The sequence below is a fragment of the Lacerta agilis genome, chromosome 3 (genome assembly GCF_009819535.1).
Source record: "Lacerta agilis isolate rLacAgi1 chromosome 3, rLacAgi1.pri, whole genome shotgun sequence".
In the NCBI taxonomy this organism is placed as follows: domain Eukaryota; kingdom Metazoa; phylum Chordata; class Lepidosauria; order Squamata; family Lacertidae; genus Lacerta; species Lacerta agilis.
In genome coordinates this window covers 39,257,272-39,271,713 of record NC_046314.1, presented here as the reverse complement: position 1 = coordinate 39,271,713, position 14,442 = coordinate 39,257,272, and the positions used below count along the sequence as shown (strand labels likewise).

General features: G+C 40.7%; 1 protein-coding gene across 1 annotated transcript in view; it reads left to right on the top strand.

Annotated features, from left to right (window-relative positions):
• The window catches only part of TBX18 (T-box transcription factor 18), a 31,735-nt gene extending 17,914 nt beyond the window's left edge, over positions 1-13,821 (top strand). Inside the window, exons 5-8 of the mRNA XM_033143350.1 lie at positions 4,334-4,501; positions 5,291-5,355; positions 7,397-7,491; positions 12,997-13,821. Coding sequence (XP_032999241.1) covers positions 4,334-4,501; positions 5,291-5,355; positions 7,397-7,491; positions 12,997-13,721 — 1,053 coding nt within the window. The 3' untranslated portion in view covers positions 13,722-13,821. The remainder of the gene's footprint in view (positions 1-4,333; positions 4,502-5,290; positions 5,356-7,396; positions 7,492-12,996) is intronic.
• Positions 13,822-14,442: the final 621 nt, after the last annotated feature.

Here is a 14,442-nt window from a genome sequence, read left to right as displayed (position 1 = left end):
GGTCAGTCATGTTGTTACTGCTTCCCAGGAGAGGGAGGGACAACACATTGGGGAGGTTGGCATGGTGCTAACACACTGGCCAAGTCAATTTGGCACTCCTGCCAGTCCATTTGCACCGTAACAACCTCCCTGCTGCCTTGCCCTTCCATCTCCTGGCAAGCAGCAGTGATACGACCTACGAGAGGTCAGGTGAGTGGCAGTGCTGCACCACACTGTCCTTTATTGTAGGTGAGGTAGAAGGTAACAGTGACCCACTGCCCTACAGAAACTTTTCAGAGAGAGACAGCTCCCGAAGCAATGTACAGTGGTACCTCGGTTTACGAACTTAATCCATTCCAGAAGTCTGTTCTTAAACCGAAACCGTTCTTAAACCGAGGCACGCTTTCCCTAATGAGGCCTCCCACTGCCAGTGCCCTTCCACCGTTTGGCTTCCGTTCTTAGACCGAGGTAAAGTTCACAAACCGGGACACTGCTTCCGGTTTTGCGGAGTTCGTAAACGGAATAGTTTGTAAACAGGGCTGTTCTTAAGCCAAGGTACCACTGTATTCATCTGTCTCTCACTCAGAAAACTGCAGCCTGCTTCTCTCCATCTCGTGTTTCCTTCTCTCTCCCCGCTACATACACTTACTTAGATGATATCATCCTTTGGGGAAAGAAATGGGATATATATATTCCCTGCCCCCTTCTTCGACTAGTTTTTTTCTTATTCAAAAAATGCCAAAGAGGTCCTGTGTCGACAAGCAGTCTGATCCATGTTCATCCATTGGGTGACGTTGGACTGTTCACTGCCTCTCAGCCCAATCTACCTCACAAGGTCATTGTGGGGGTTAAATGAGGAGGGGGAGAACCATCTAGATCACCTTGAGCTTCGGGGGGGGGGGCAAAAGTGGGATATAAATGATAATAATAATAATAATAATAATAATAATAATAATAATAATAATATGCATGGTGTGAATGTGATTATACACAAAATGGCATGCTAGGTCGAAGCCAGTGTGTTCAGGATTGCAGCATAATTTCTTACTTTTCAGGGTCCTTTAACAAATCATAACGTAAAGATCAAAACCTTTCTCGAAATGTGATATTTAACCAAGCAGAAAGTGTTTTTTGTATCTTGCTCTGTATTAGGTGCAGAATTTGGGGGATCTTACCTAAGCATGCTTTTTGGTTTTCTTCTGATGTAATGGTCTGACTTCAGTCTAGTGAAAGTTCAAGTATCCAGAAAGTTGCTTATCCAAAACAGTGTCATGTTCCCCAGTGAGGAATTAATTCATATAAAAGCATCTCAGATAGACAATACCTCATTTTTTTTCAAATGTAAAAGGCTTTCTTTTATTTGGGTAATTAGGTTTCATGGTATTTAGCATTCAGCGTGATGCCAAAAATGGAGGGCAGTGGGAAGGATGACATGCACTGCTGAATTTAGTATTCTGTGGCTAATAATGAAACAGGAAATTAAAAAATTCCCTCCTTTTTAATTAGATTTTCTATCGCCTGGTGCCCATGGAACTTTTTATATATAATCTCCCCATGGGCTTCCAAAAGTAATAGTTAATGTTTTTGATTCTGAACTATTCACAGTCAATTCATATGCAACATAGAACGAACGCAAAGCTTTCTCCAAGTGAGTTTGAAAATCATGATTCATGCAGCATTATGAAAATATTTAGGCATTTGCTTCATTGCACGTGACTAGTTTTGAATCAGAAGGAAAGAGCAGAAGTTGCTAATTCAGGAACAAGAGAGGAGACCTCACAGATTCACTGGAAATGTTTTATTTAGTCCAAAGCATTTCCAGTTTTAATTATTTCTTTCAGGACTCTGGTTAACCAAAGCTGTCTTCGATACAGTGTCAGTGTAAACATTTTTCATCCCCTTTTGAGATCTTCTCTTGCTCTTTCTACTTCCAGTTTTAAACAAGGTAACTAAGTATTTTGGGGCCATTTAGCTAGCTTTTGTTCTGTTCAGTCTCAGTGATTATCACCATATGCTTACATGTAGACGAACCCACATATACAAATGAACAATGACTGTTCTTCATTCTCTGGGTGGAATCCAGTGTTCCTTCTACTTCTACTTACACTATGGGATGCCATCTTCCTCTCATTTCCTCCATTAGCTCCCTTGTCCTGCAAAATCTGCTCAAGAGGGTCCCCCAACCCTTCAGAGCAGAATTCGAGGGTGTTCAGAGAGTTTTGGGAAGGAGGAGAGGACAAAAAGGCCTGTTGCACAAGTGGAAGTTCTTTCTGCTTGCTCTCTAGAATGAGGTCTGTCTTAAGTGCGATCCTATAGTGCAGCTGAACTTGGTGGGGAGCTTTAGGATTTGGCAAAAGCCCCACTCCACCAGCAAAGCATCAGTTACACCACTTGCCACGACACCTTACACTGCCCTAGCCTATCAGGTGAACTTGGGTGGTGCGGATTGGTCCTGTGGGTTCCTAGGGAGAAACTACTTGGGTCCTGAGGTGATTGTGATCAACAGCATTGTGTTTTCCTTTTCCTTTTCTTTTGGTTTATTGTGTTTAGCAAGCAGCCATTACACACATAAAATAATAATAACAACAGGAATACTGCTACTAATCATGGTTGACATTTCTACTCCCCGACCCCTAGTGGATAAATCATTTCCCACCCACCCCCCTCATCTTTCGTTAAGGCTTTACAGATTTGTGTAACAAGAAATTTAGATGCTCTAAAGCAGGGGTAGGCAACCTAAGGCCCGAGGGCTGGATGCGGCCCAATTGCCTTCTCCATCTGGCCCGCGGATGGTCCGGGAATCAGTGTGTTTTTTACATGAGTAGAATGTGTCCTTTTATTTAAAATGCATCTCTGGGTTATTTGTGGGGCATAGGAATTTGTTCATTCCCCCCAAAAAATATAGTCCGGCACACCACATGAGGGAATGTGGACCGGCCCACGGTTGAAAAAGGTTGCTGGCCCCTGTTCTAAAGGGTATATCTCTCTCAACATCGGACAGCAAAAAACAAGAGACAACCTTCCCTTCTGCGATCTTAGCAATGGGTGGATATAATTCTTTCTGAAATCGTCATAGAAAGGGCACTCAAGGAGTACATGAGTTATGTCCTCTACTGATATAGAATCGCAGCCGCAAACTCTATCCTTCTTAGGAACTCCTTTATGTCAGCCTGACCAGTCTGCCTGTGTAAAGGCTATCCTCATTTTAGCATTTGGTAAATCTACCAGATATCTTGGCAGGGATAATGGGATAAAAGGAGCATACAATTTATTAGATTGACAGATGTTGGTCTCGGCCACTTGTGATTGCATCTCGGCGTCTCTCAGCCTATGCAGTATTCATTCTTTAGCTCTCTCAAAACCCTGAATCACAAGAAAGGGGGCAGAGAGTCCTAAGCTCATGGCAAGCGTCGTGTTTGGGGACTTGAACCTTTTCCTGTAGGGAAAGCTGTGCACTTGCTGCTTATGCTGTGGTGGTTTGGGGGCCATGCTCCCAGATCAGTCGTGGTGGGTTGGCTCGGTTGCTTTCATTTCTGTGCAGTTGGCGGGTGGTATCTATTCCCCATCCTGGGAATTGGCAGCCATTTTGGAGTTGCCAAGGACACCGGGATGTGACTGGCATTTTTGAGGCCTTTAAAAATGTTTCTATCATGTTTCCCATCCCCCTCCTGGCCTGAGCTCATATTGGATACAGCAGCTGTTGGCCCTACATAGTGATGGTGTATCCCCGTCGCCCCTTGCTAGTTGGTATAATTGCAGTATAGGATTGCTCTGTCCATGGTCAATGTTTGGCTGTCCTCCTGTAAATATATCCATGCTACATATTTCAATAATAACAGTAGTAAGGATTTAAAAATAAAATAAAAAATTGTGTACATGCAATACATGAAAAACAAAACATAACTAATATTCTTTGTAACTATTTATATGTTGGGCGTATTCAGCGGTTGAGTTTTCATATTTCTTCATGATTCAAGAAACAGAAAGTCCCAGAGTACTTTTTAAAGTCTTTGGACAGATCTGGAGGGAATCCATCTGCAATCTGGCCACATAAGTTCCCCTTTAGCCTCTGGTAACATGGTTACAAAACTATCTCTCATGGGCACTTTGTTGAACTGAAGCCAGGCTAATTTTGAGGTTGCTTACTTCTTTCTTCAAAGCATTTTCCCCTTGCTCTTTTGCCGAAAAAGGCTCCAAGAGTAGCTGACGTATATCAGGTATAAGAGATGTGTCACATTGCCTTTAGTTCGTCCTCAGATAGAACAAAACAGGAAGTGTTTAAAATACTGGCATAGAAGAAACAGGGAGTCTTTTCTTGCAAAACCAATTCTTTCTCTCTTTCTTTTTGATGTAGATTATCCTCCATTCTATGCACAAATATCAGCCACGTGTCCATGTCATTCGGAAGGACTGTGGGGATGACCTCTCCCCAGTCAAACTCATTCCTTCGGGAGAAGGAGTGAAGGCATTCTCCTTTCCTGAAACTGTTTTCACAACTGTCACGGCATACCAGAACCAACAGGTAACTTTTGCTCTCCTTCCTTTTTAATGCTCCTGATTTACTGGATTTTCATTTAATTACAAGCAAATGGCTGGGGAAGAAGGAACCTCTGTCTTGACACTAAGTGAGAAAGAAAACCATCTAATGTCTGTTAAGCTAGTAGGTCTCAAACCATTTCCCCCTCATAGACCACTTCAGAATTACTGATGTTCTTGGCAGATCACTTGATCCCCCCCCCCTCGCCTGTTGTAGCAATTATAACATGCCGTACTAGGCATGGCATTATTTTAATTGTATTTTTTTGCTGCTTCTTTTATTTCTTATATTGCGTTTTATTGTATTACAATTAGCATTTCATAGAATGCAAATTGTAATTTAAAAATATATTATAAAAATACAAGAGTCAATACAAATATGATTAAAGATCAACATGAGTATTTAATGCAAACATGCCATGGACCCTTGGTTGTCCTATGGACCACACTGTGGGAACCCCTGTTTCAAACTATTTAATTCCAGTTACAGGTGGGTAGCCGTGTTGGTCTGCCATAGTCAAAACAAAATCGAAAATTCTTTCTAGTAGCACCTTAGAGACCAACTGGGTTTGTTCCTGGTATGAGCTTTCGTGTGCATGCACACGAAAGCTCATACCAGGAACAAAACTATTTAATGGCATCTTAGTGCTTTGAAATATACTGTAGTTGCAATTTAGCAATGCTGCAGACATTCAGTGTTAACAGAGTGGCTTTTAAGATGTACTTGTTTATATCTCTGGACCTTCGTCACCAGCATATTCTGTTGCCTTTACAGATTACCCGACTCAAGATTGATAGGAATCCATTTGCCAAAGGATTTAGAGATTCTGGACGCAACAGGTGAGCTTTGGAACACCTGCAGTTTACTCTTGCCATTGATGATGGGGCTAGACTGTTCTAAATGCTTTAGAGAAGTTTCACCGAATACTTTGCACTTCCTTTTGTATAATGCCTTGCTTATGACCGGAGAGAGTGCTGTGTGCGTTAGTTTTTTGGCACGTGCTTTTGTTGCATTGCTTTAATGAGATTTTATGAGATTTGGAACATAAAATCTACAATGCAAATTTGAATCACTTTTGTATCACAGGTTTGCTAACCCAAAGCAAACGCTGGCTTTAAAATAAATTGTTTTGTAAGAGAAACAGTGGCTTTGTGCTTTAAAAGCTCTCTCTTCCTGTTGAACATTTGCAAAGTTAGAATTTATATTCTTGAGAACAGCTTAGATTCTTCACATAGGTCATAGAAAACGATCCTATAAAAATCTTTTACTTGCGGGATATGAACATTTCTCTTTCTTAAGTACTTCAGGAGAAAAATACGATTGCTTTAGTGAAATAAAATTGGTCATGTGGTAATATAAATTAGAATGGCGGTAAAATGTGAAAATGATTGAAAGCATCTTGTATAAATTATCACCTTGGCTACGCTCCTCCAGGAGGTGGGCTTTTATCTCTACTTTAACTACAAATGAAAAGCCTCCATTAGCACAGGGCGGGGGCAGACTATTTTTAAAATCCACATTTAGCTAATACTTCTGTAACTCTTTCATGGAAAATTTCTTCAGTGTTTCTGGCAACGAAACCTTAGAGAAGCAGCATAATTGGACTGCCTTCAACTGCTGTGCTGAAATTCAATTCACATCTTGATTTAACTGTCCAAAGAAAGCAAATTCCATAAGTTAATTGTGCATTGTATGAAGAAGTGCTGTGTTTTGTCTTGGCTGTTAAGTGTCTATGAGTCAGCCCCAAGCTGCAGGTATATTAGGGAAATTACGAACAATATGTCTGTTATCACATCACTCATAATTTTCTAAACCTCTATCATGCCTGTACTGTCATCTTCTTTATATCAGATTAAAAATCCTTTAACTTCTTCTCATAGGAAATGTGCTCCAAGTAACCATTTATCATTTTGGTTGCCACTTTCTGGACTCCCCCCAGCTCTATAAAATTCAAAAATAGTTTAAAACTTGTATACTTAACTCACATGTGCCATCTGTGCAGGCTTTTAAGTGGGCTTTAAAAATTATTTAATTACAGTACTACTCTTTTTAATAATGGTAAGTATTTTAATTGGGCTGTGGTTATTCTGATTTTGCACTTTTTATGATTTTATAGTTTTATGGATTGCACTGTTAAAAAGTCTATTTATTGCTGGGTGTAGTTGTTTTGTATTATGGTTTTAAGCTTCTGGTTTTGAATACATTGGTTATTATATTATTAATCTGTTTTCAAAGAGAGCCCACTTGGAATGAAAGTTTACCTCAAAGGCAGGGTATAAATTTATTTATTAAATAAATAATTGTACATGTTTGGGTTTGGGGAAGCATATGTTGGCCAAGAGAAAATGTTTGTATCAAATTTATAAAGAATGTGTCTGAGAACTCTCACCATGCCTGTCCATAGTTCTCAGAAGAGATCCAGGTCCCATTATTTTCTGTGACTATGTTGATCTATCAAGTTGAGAAAACTGTTGTTGTTGTTGGCCTCTATGCAAAAGATAGCAAATGGACATTCTGACAATTTCAACAAGTGCTTACATAAAGACACAACATTAGGGAAGAATTTAATGTATTTTTAGCTTTTAAAATATTTGATTTAGCAGCAGCAACAAGGAAGAAAGCCAAAATCATGTGTCTTTGGCATATTCTTTGCGGGTCACAAGCAAGTTTATTGTAAATGGCTGTGAGGTCCAAACAACCACAGCTTGGCTGCTGTTTGGTTGAAAATATTGTCTTGGAACCAGATAGTTTTAATGTAATCCTTCCACTATATGTGTGTGTGAGAGAGAGAGACAGAGACAGAGAGCAATCATAAAGTACTGTGAAATATAATAAGAAATTATAGATTATTCAACTCATGATTTTTTTTATGTTGTATAGGATGGGATTAGAAGCTTTAGTAGAGTCTTATGCATTCTGGAGACCTTCACTGAGGACACTTACATTTGAAGATATACCTGGGATCGCAAAACAAGGTTTGAATCTCACTTGGGAACCTGAAGAATGCTAACGATTATTCACTGAGGGTGCAGTCTTGCTCCCATTTTGGTCAATGGAAAAATTTACATTGATTTGAACAGATTTCACCTTTAATCGCACGATGGCACAATAATATAATACCCAGCAATTCCAGCAAATGCATACATGAAAAAAAATCTGTGATTATCATTAACAGTGTTATTCTGTACATCCTCAGAAGTAAACTCCATATAGTGTAATGGGGTTTACTCCTAGGCAAGTACATAAAGGACTTCAGCCTAAATAACAGTTCTCATTTCACTGTTATGGGCATAAATATAACTTGTACTCTTATAATTTAATTTCAAAATTATAAATCCATATTGCAGGGCTTACTAACTGATGTGCTTGTGCATCACTCTTGACATGTGGGCCAAACTAGAGTCAACCCGTCACACTCTGTACGTGGCATCTGGTGAAAATGTTTCTTGAAATGCAAATAGTACCTTCTAGGAGAGGACTTTTCTCTGGACTATGGCAGGAAGAGAACATCTCCCTTTCCAGGCCACTTCACACATCTCTGAGGTTTGCATGCTTTTCCTTAGTGGCTATTTAAGCCACCAAAAAATGGTCCATGCCAATTGCATTCTTGCACGTAACCTGATCTCAAGCCATGGCTAGCTTAGCTGCAAGTCACATAAATGTAAGGCTACAGTTATGGTGATAATCAGAAACAGCATGACTTGCAGTGTGTCCCATCTACTTCATGGGTAGGGTACCAGAAGTGGCCAACCCTCCATGGGCCACTTTGACAGTTGGATGACCTCATCCACATGTCAGTCATCTGACATATGATATTACAAGATTTAACAATTGCTGCAGTTGCAAAGGAAGAATTGGGAGCACACTTCAGCTGCACTCCTGATTCTTCCTTTGCAAGTAACAAATTTTCCTGGGCCTGACAGCATATGATGCAAGGCATGGGAAAGTTGGTGTGATTCATCCAAAACAGCATGGAAAGCTAGCCACTGAAGCCTTGTGGACTTATTTATACCTGGTGCAAGAAGTCTCTCTCTGCCCCTGCACCATGGATCTACTATGTCAAGGTTTCTTCCATCTCTGTCTTGCAATTGCCTCTTCAATTGATACTTGCAGATACAGCTGTGGTGGTACAAGAAAGCCAGGTATATGTGACTTAATCCCAGGCTTCGTTGCTCCATTGTAAAATGCTAAGCACCTCACACTTCGCGGGGGGATCTATGATTTTACTTACTTGTATGCAGTGGTATCTCGGGTTACAGATGCTTCAGGTTACAGACACTTCAAGTTACAGACTCCGCTAACCCAGAAATAGTACCTCGGGTTAAGAACTTTGCTTCAGGATGAGATCAGAAATTGTGCGGCGGTGGGAGGCCCCATTAGCTAAAGTGGTACCTCAGGTTAAGAACAGTTTCAGGTTAAGAATGGACCTCCGGAACGAATTAAGTTCTTAACCCGAGGTACCACTGTACTAGTACTGTACAATGAATAATTCAGGTCTCTGCCCAAAAGCAGTTTTTAATCTGAAACTAAACAGAAAGAAGGAATAAGGGGCAGTAGGTAATTTGTGACCAGTTATATACGGATGTGGTTCACCCAGTTTGTGATGCTAGGCTAGTGCTGAACTTTGATTGGGGAGAGGCAGGTTCAGACCTCTTCTTATGGAGTGAGCCTGGCCAGTTGCTCATTCTCTTTTACCCTAACCTCTGTCAACTGTCCTCAGGGTTTTTGTAAGAATTAAAAGGCGGCAGCGGGGTTGGGGTGGGGGGAGACATATTTACCAGTCTGAGCTTTCTTAGATGGAAGGGTGGAATAAAAACACAAATAAATTAACTATGGATTTCCAATCTCCATTTGTATATTTTGAGAGCCTCTTCAGTTAAACAAAACAGTGAAAAAGCTAAACTGGCCCTAAGCAAATGGTATGTTCAGAGTTCATTAGAGGTGCCCCCGGATTAATGTTCAGAACGTGATGAGATGAGCAGGAAAAATTGCTGTCCATACCAAATGCTGAAAATTGATCTGGGTGCAGTTGAGCACTGCTTCACTGCACTGGTAACTTGTACCGTGCCTGGAGTTTTTCATGTGCTTTGGGTTAGTTTTTTTTTTTGTCATGGGTGTCAGCCTTTAGTCCTATTGAGCCACTTACCTCCCACAAGAAGAGGAAGATAGAAGGTTATCTTTATTTTGCCAGCAGTTGATTCAAGATGAAAACAGAACAATTCCTGATAGATATTTTAATTTTAATTGTTGCATTTATGATTAGGTGTAAGAGTCAGTATTATTTCACTCTGGTTTTAACATTCTCATTTTAGTATGTCCTGCTTAGCTTGCTGGCTAGTGGAACAAATTGTGAAACTTTGCCAATTCTAAACCTGAATTGCTACGTAATTCAGATATTACACATTAAAAAATGGGTCTGAGCTGAAAGTTCAACTTTAGTAAACGTGTCTTCAGTAAACTGCAAAAACTGATGAATTGCAAATCTTATAAAGGCCTTTCTATGAATTTTGCAGTGCAGTTCTCCGGTCAAGTAATGCGTACAAAAAATGTATATACATGGGTAAAGTGTCCATAAAAATGTACCTATTTGTGAAATAACATATATAATGCAATATATAATGCAAAATAATGCAATATTTTAAGGGAAGTTGCCTAGCAAAAATGTGTCTATAGGGCAGAATTAGTACTACAATGCTGAAAATTTTTCATGTGGATTTTATTTTATATAAAAACACCACAATCTGTTAAAAACTGAAGATTGGGAAAATGTGAAACAGAGAGAAACCAAAATTGGCATATTCGCCCAACCCTACTTGCAAAAAATGTTCCATTAACCTAGCATACGTTAAAATTTTTCTCATCAAAATTAATGTGAGTTAAAAATGATAACTTTGGCTGGATCAAGCACCAGACATTTTTGTTGATAGCTTTCAGTCCAAGAGCATGCCAAGATAATTTGTAGTATACTCACCCACACCCACACCTATACATACATATACTCTTTAGCCTTGTAACAACCCCCCCCCAGCACCTTTTAAAGACAATGCTCTTTAACATAACCAAAACTCCAATCTTCTGTTTTCCATGCTAAGTCATTTCAGAGTTATATTCAACAACAGCAAAATAATAGACAATAAGGCAAGAAGTTATTTTTTCTTTTAAAATCATTTGCTTCAGAATTTCATAAAAATTTTGCACTAGGCAAAAACTCCAGGGTGATTCAATTTTGCAAAAACTATGTAGGGGAAATGAGTGTGCCAGAAGTATTTTTTTTGATAGGAAGTTAGTTTTGGATCTGAAATCTGCATTATAGAGATGCTGATGTAGACGTCCCTTAGGACTTTGCTTGGTGTTTTTCATTCCATATTAATTGCCAGGGATTATGGTGATGTAAAATAAATACCCCTCCTAAATACCTAAAGGAGCAGAGTTAGAAGAAAGATACCATTTTAATAAGTTTCCTACTAGCTATGTATGGCTTTGTGAAAAAGAATCTCCTCTGTATTTCCTCCTCTTGCTTAGGGCCACACAAGCTGGTGTTAGCAGGTGTTTAGCATTAGAAAGAGAGCCCAAGAAAACTCTTCCATATGATACACTTCCCCATCTTTTTGGCTTGACATCCCGTTTAGAGAGTGTACTGGTGTCCTGTGGTCTTTAAAAGAAATAGGGGGGAAAATTCTAATTGCCCAGGCATTGGGACTTGGGAAAGGACCTTTGACTCCTCCTTATGAGATGCACCGATCCGGATTCCAAAATTAATGAGAACAACATGTTCATGTAACTAGTTCTAAGTGCTTCATGTGATTTTGCATAGCCGATACCAAGTGTAGCCTAAGGCAGACGTGGACAGATGCAAGCGGAGTTAAGACTTTTAAAAAGTAAATTAAAACAAAAAAAAGTACTCGCCACTGCTGTAGGAAGTATCCCCCTCAGTGAACTTCTGAATAATTCCTGCCACCTCCCAAAGCCACTGGATTCCCCTCTCGAAAAAAGAACTGCCGTTAGCAACAATAAACGTGTCGCCTGTGAATGGGCACTCAGTGTTGAACTTCGAAATTCACCAGCTGAGGCCAGGTAGAATTGAGCTGGTTGGGCTGGAAGAAGACTCGGAAAGTTTGCTCAAGGGCAGGTTACCTAGCAGAACCCATGTAAACACACCTTGGTATGAATGACACGTGTGAGCTAAAAATAGATATCAGAGTTGCTACAGATTGGAGTCAGCACAGAGCTCCAAAACTGGCCAGCAGTACTGCAGAAGGGGAGGAGACTGACAGCAGCTTGCTAATGTCTTGTATACAAATCTAAAGGCCATGTGGCCAGTGGACTGCAGTATGTTTCTGTTTAGTGGAAGCTTGCCCCCCCCAGTCCAACCATGTGTGTGTGTGTGCGTGCTGAGAAGCACCATGAAAACCATCCATCCCTATAAATGCACCATAGTTGCCGCAGTGTGAAATGGTGTGACTAGCAAGAGTTGGGCATCTCCGTGACCCTACTAGACAAATATTCCAGCCTCAGGATTGATTGATTTATGACATTTGTGTACCACTTAATCATTATAATTTCTAAGCAGTGTACCTAAATAGTAATAATTTTAAAAATCTGCTGGAATTGCTATTTGGATTCATGGATTCTTCTATATGTATATATATTTTTAAATGCATGCTACCCCTAGGGGGGCAAGCTTCCACTAAACAGAAACTTAACTGCAGTCCACTGGCCACATTGCCTTTAGTGGACTTAAAGTGGTGTATAAAATTATGTATTGTATGAACAGAGAGGTTTTCTCCCCCTCTCATAGTACCTGAGCAACTCAGAGATGCTGAATCCCGGAAGGTTTGGGGCACACTGGACTTTTCCCATTTTTAAACTATGGAATTTGCTCTTACAAGTCATAGCTACGGCCATCATATTGGATTACGTTCGGAGGGAGTTAGATATGTTCCATGGATAAGGCTAACCATATCTGTGAGAAAGGCCAGAGGCACTATGCCTCCGAATACCAATTTCTGAGAACCATAGGTTGTCCTCCTTGTGGCCTTGCCAGAGACCTCTGGTTGGGCACTGTGAGAAAAAGATGCTGAAGTAGATTGGTGTGATCCAGCAGGGCCCTTCTTCCATTGTTTATTATCAGTCATCTTGCTTGGAGCTTCAGTATTGCTCTTTGATAATTGCATTGTAGAAATATGTGGGTCTGCAGGGGGGGAAATGGCTTGCCTTCAACGAAAGTAACTTTAATACTTATGTGCAAAGGTATAGTTGTACTGTAGATGTACCATTTGAAGGGGGGAAATCTGGATTCAAATCCATCATTAGCTAGGAAGTTTGACAGATCTATATCAGTCTAACTTACCTTACAGGGGATTTGTCAAAAGAAAAGAGTGTAATCTTATTTAAGCCACCTGGAGGGTCAAATACATATGTAATAAATAATTCTCTTTTCCTAGGATGCTATTTTATACTTGGATATTTTCTTCTTCTAGGAAACGCTGGCTCTTCTACTTTGCTCCAGGGAACCGGAAATGGAGTACCAACCACTCACCCCCACCTGCTCCCGGGGTCCCCTTGTTCTTCTCCTGCCTTCCACCTTGCCCCCAACACTAGCCAGCTCTGCAGCCTTGCTCCAGCTGACTACACAGCTTGTGCCCGTTCCGGTCTAGCCCTTAACAGATACAGCACTTCCTTGGCCGAAACCTACAACAGGCTTACAAACCAATCCAGCGAGACCTTTGCAACCCCAAGGACTCCCTCCTATGTTGGTGTGTCGGGCAGTTCGACCGTGAACATGCCTGTGGCAGGCAGCGACGGCGATGCGTTTGGCTGCCCTCAGACAGGCTTATCGATGCAGATTTCAGGGATGTCTCCGCAGCTGCAGTATATCATGCCCTCGCCATCGGGCAACGCCTTCGCTGCAAATCAATCCCACCAGAGTTCCTACAACACTTTCAGGCTGCACAGCCCCTGTGCTCTGTACGGATACAACTTCTCCACGTCCCCCAAACTGGCTGCCAGTCCTGAGAAAATCGTTTCTTCCCAAGGAAGTTTCTTGGGGTCGTCGCCAAGTGGAACCATGACCGATCGGCAGATGTTGCCCCCTGTAGAAGGAGTGCACTTACTTAGCAGCGGGGGGCAGCAGAATTTCTTTGACTCTAGGACCCTGGGAAGCTTAACGCTGTCATCATCTCAAGTATCTGCACATATGGTTTGATAAAGCCTTTCGAAAACAAAAGTACATTGGTTTCTACAATGTATTTCCTTTTCGGGATTATGCTAAGGTGATTAATGTGCCTAGTAAGGTGTTTATGCTTTAAAAAAAAAGTCATCAAGGGAAGTTTGACTTAATCTTTTGATTTGCCTATCGGCATATATTTGAGTATGTGCTCGTGTTCAGAGTTAAGCCGAGTTTGTTTGCAGAGCAGCCCATTTAGTTTCCTGGTAGCAATAGACTCTTCATTTTATAACACGTTTGGCCATATGCAACAAATTAAGAAGGGCTTCCTGCAGCACTCTTTCCCCCCACATCTTTCCCCCTTTAAAGAACAAAACAACACTCAGGTCTGATTTAGATGAAGCAAAAAACACTTTTAAAATATATATATAACTACCATTTTGTAACAGCTGTCCTTAAAGCGTTCTTACCACAACAAGCTGGTGCCACAATGCACGCATTACTTCTCTGTTGTAAGAGAGATAATAAACATATGTGGGCTTGCATTAGGCTCAGTTCAGAAGTCTGTCAAATTTTCTAAATAAAGGGACTGGAGGATCTCCCTTCTCAATCTTTGCGGTGTATCTGGCTTTTCATTCGCACACCATTGCTTTGCGAACACCTAGGAGCACTATGAAGAGACAACGATCTAAATTAAGAATCGGAACAGGCAACACAGCCTATTCTTCTGTACAGAATGAATTTAAAGGAGGCTTGTTCC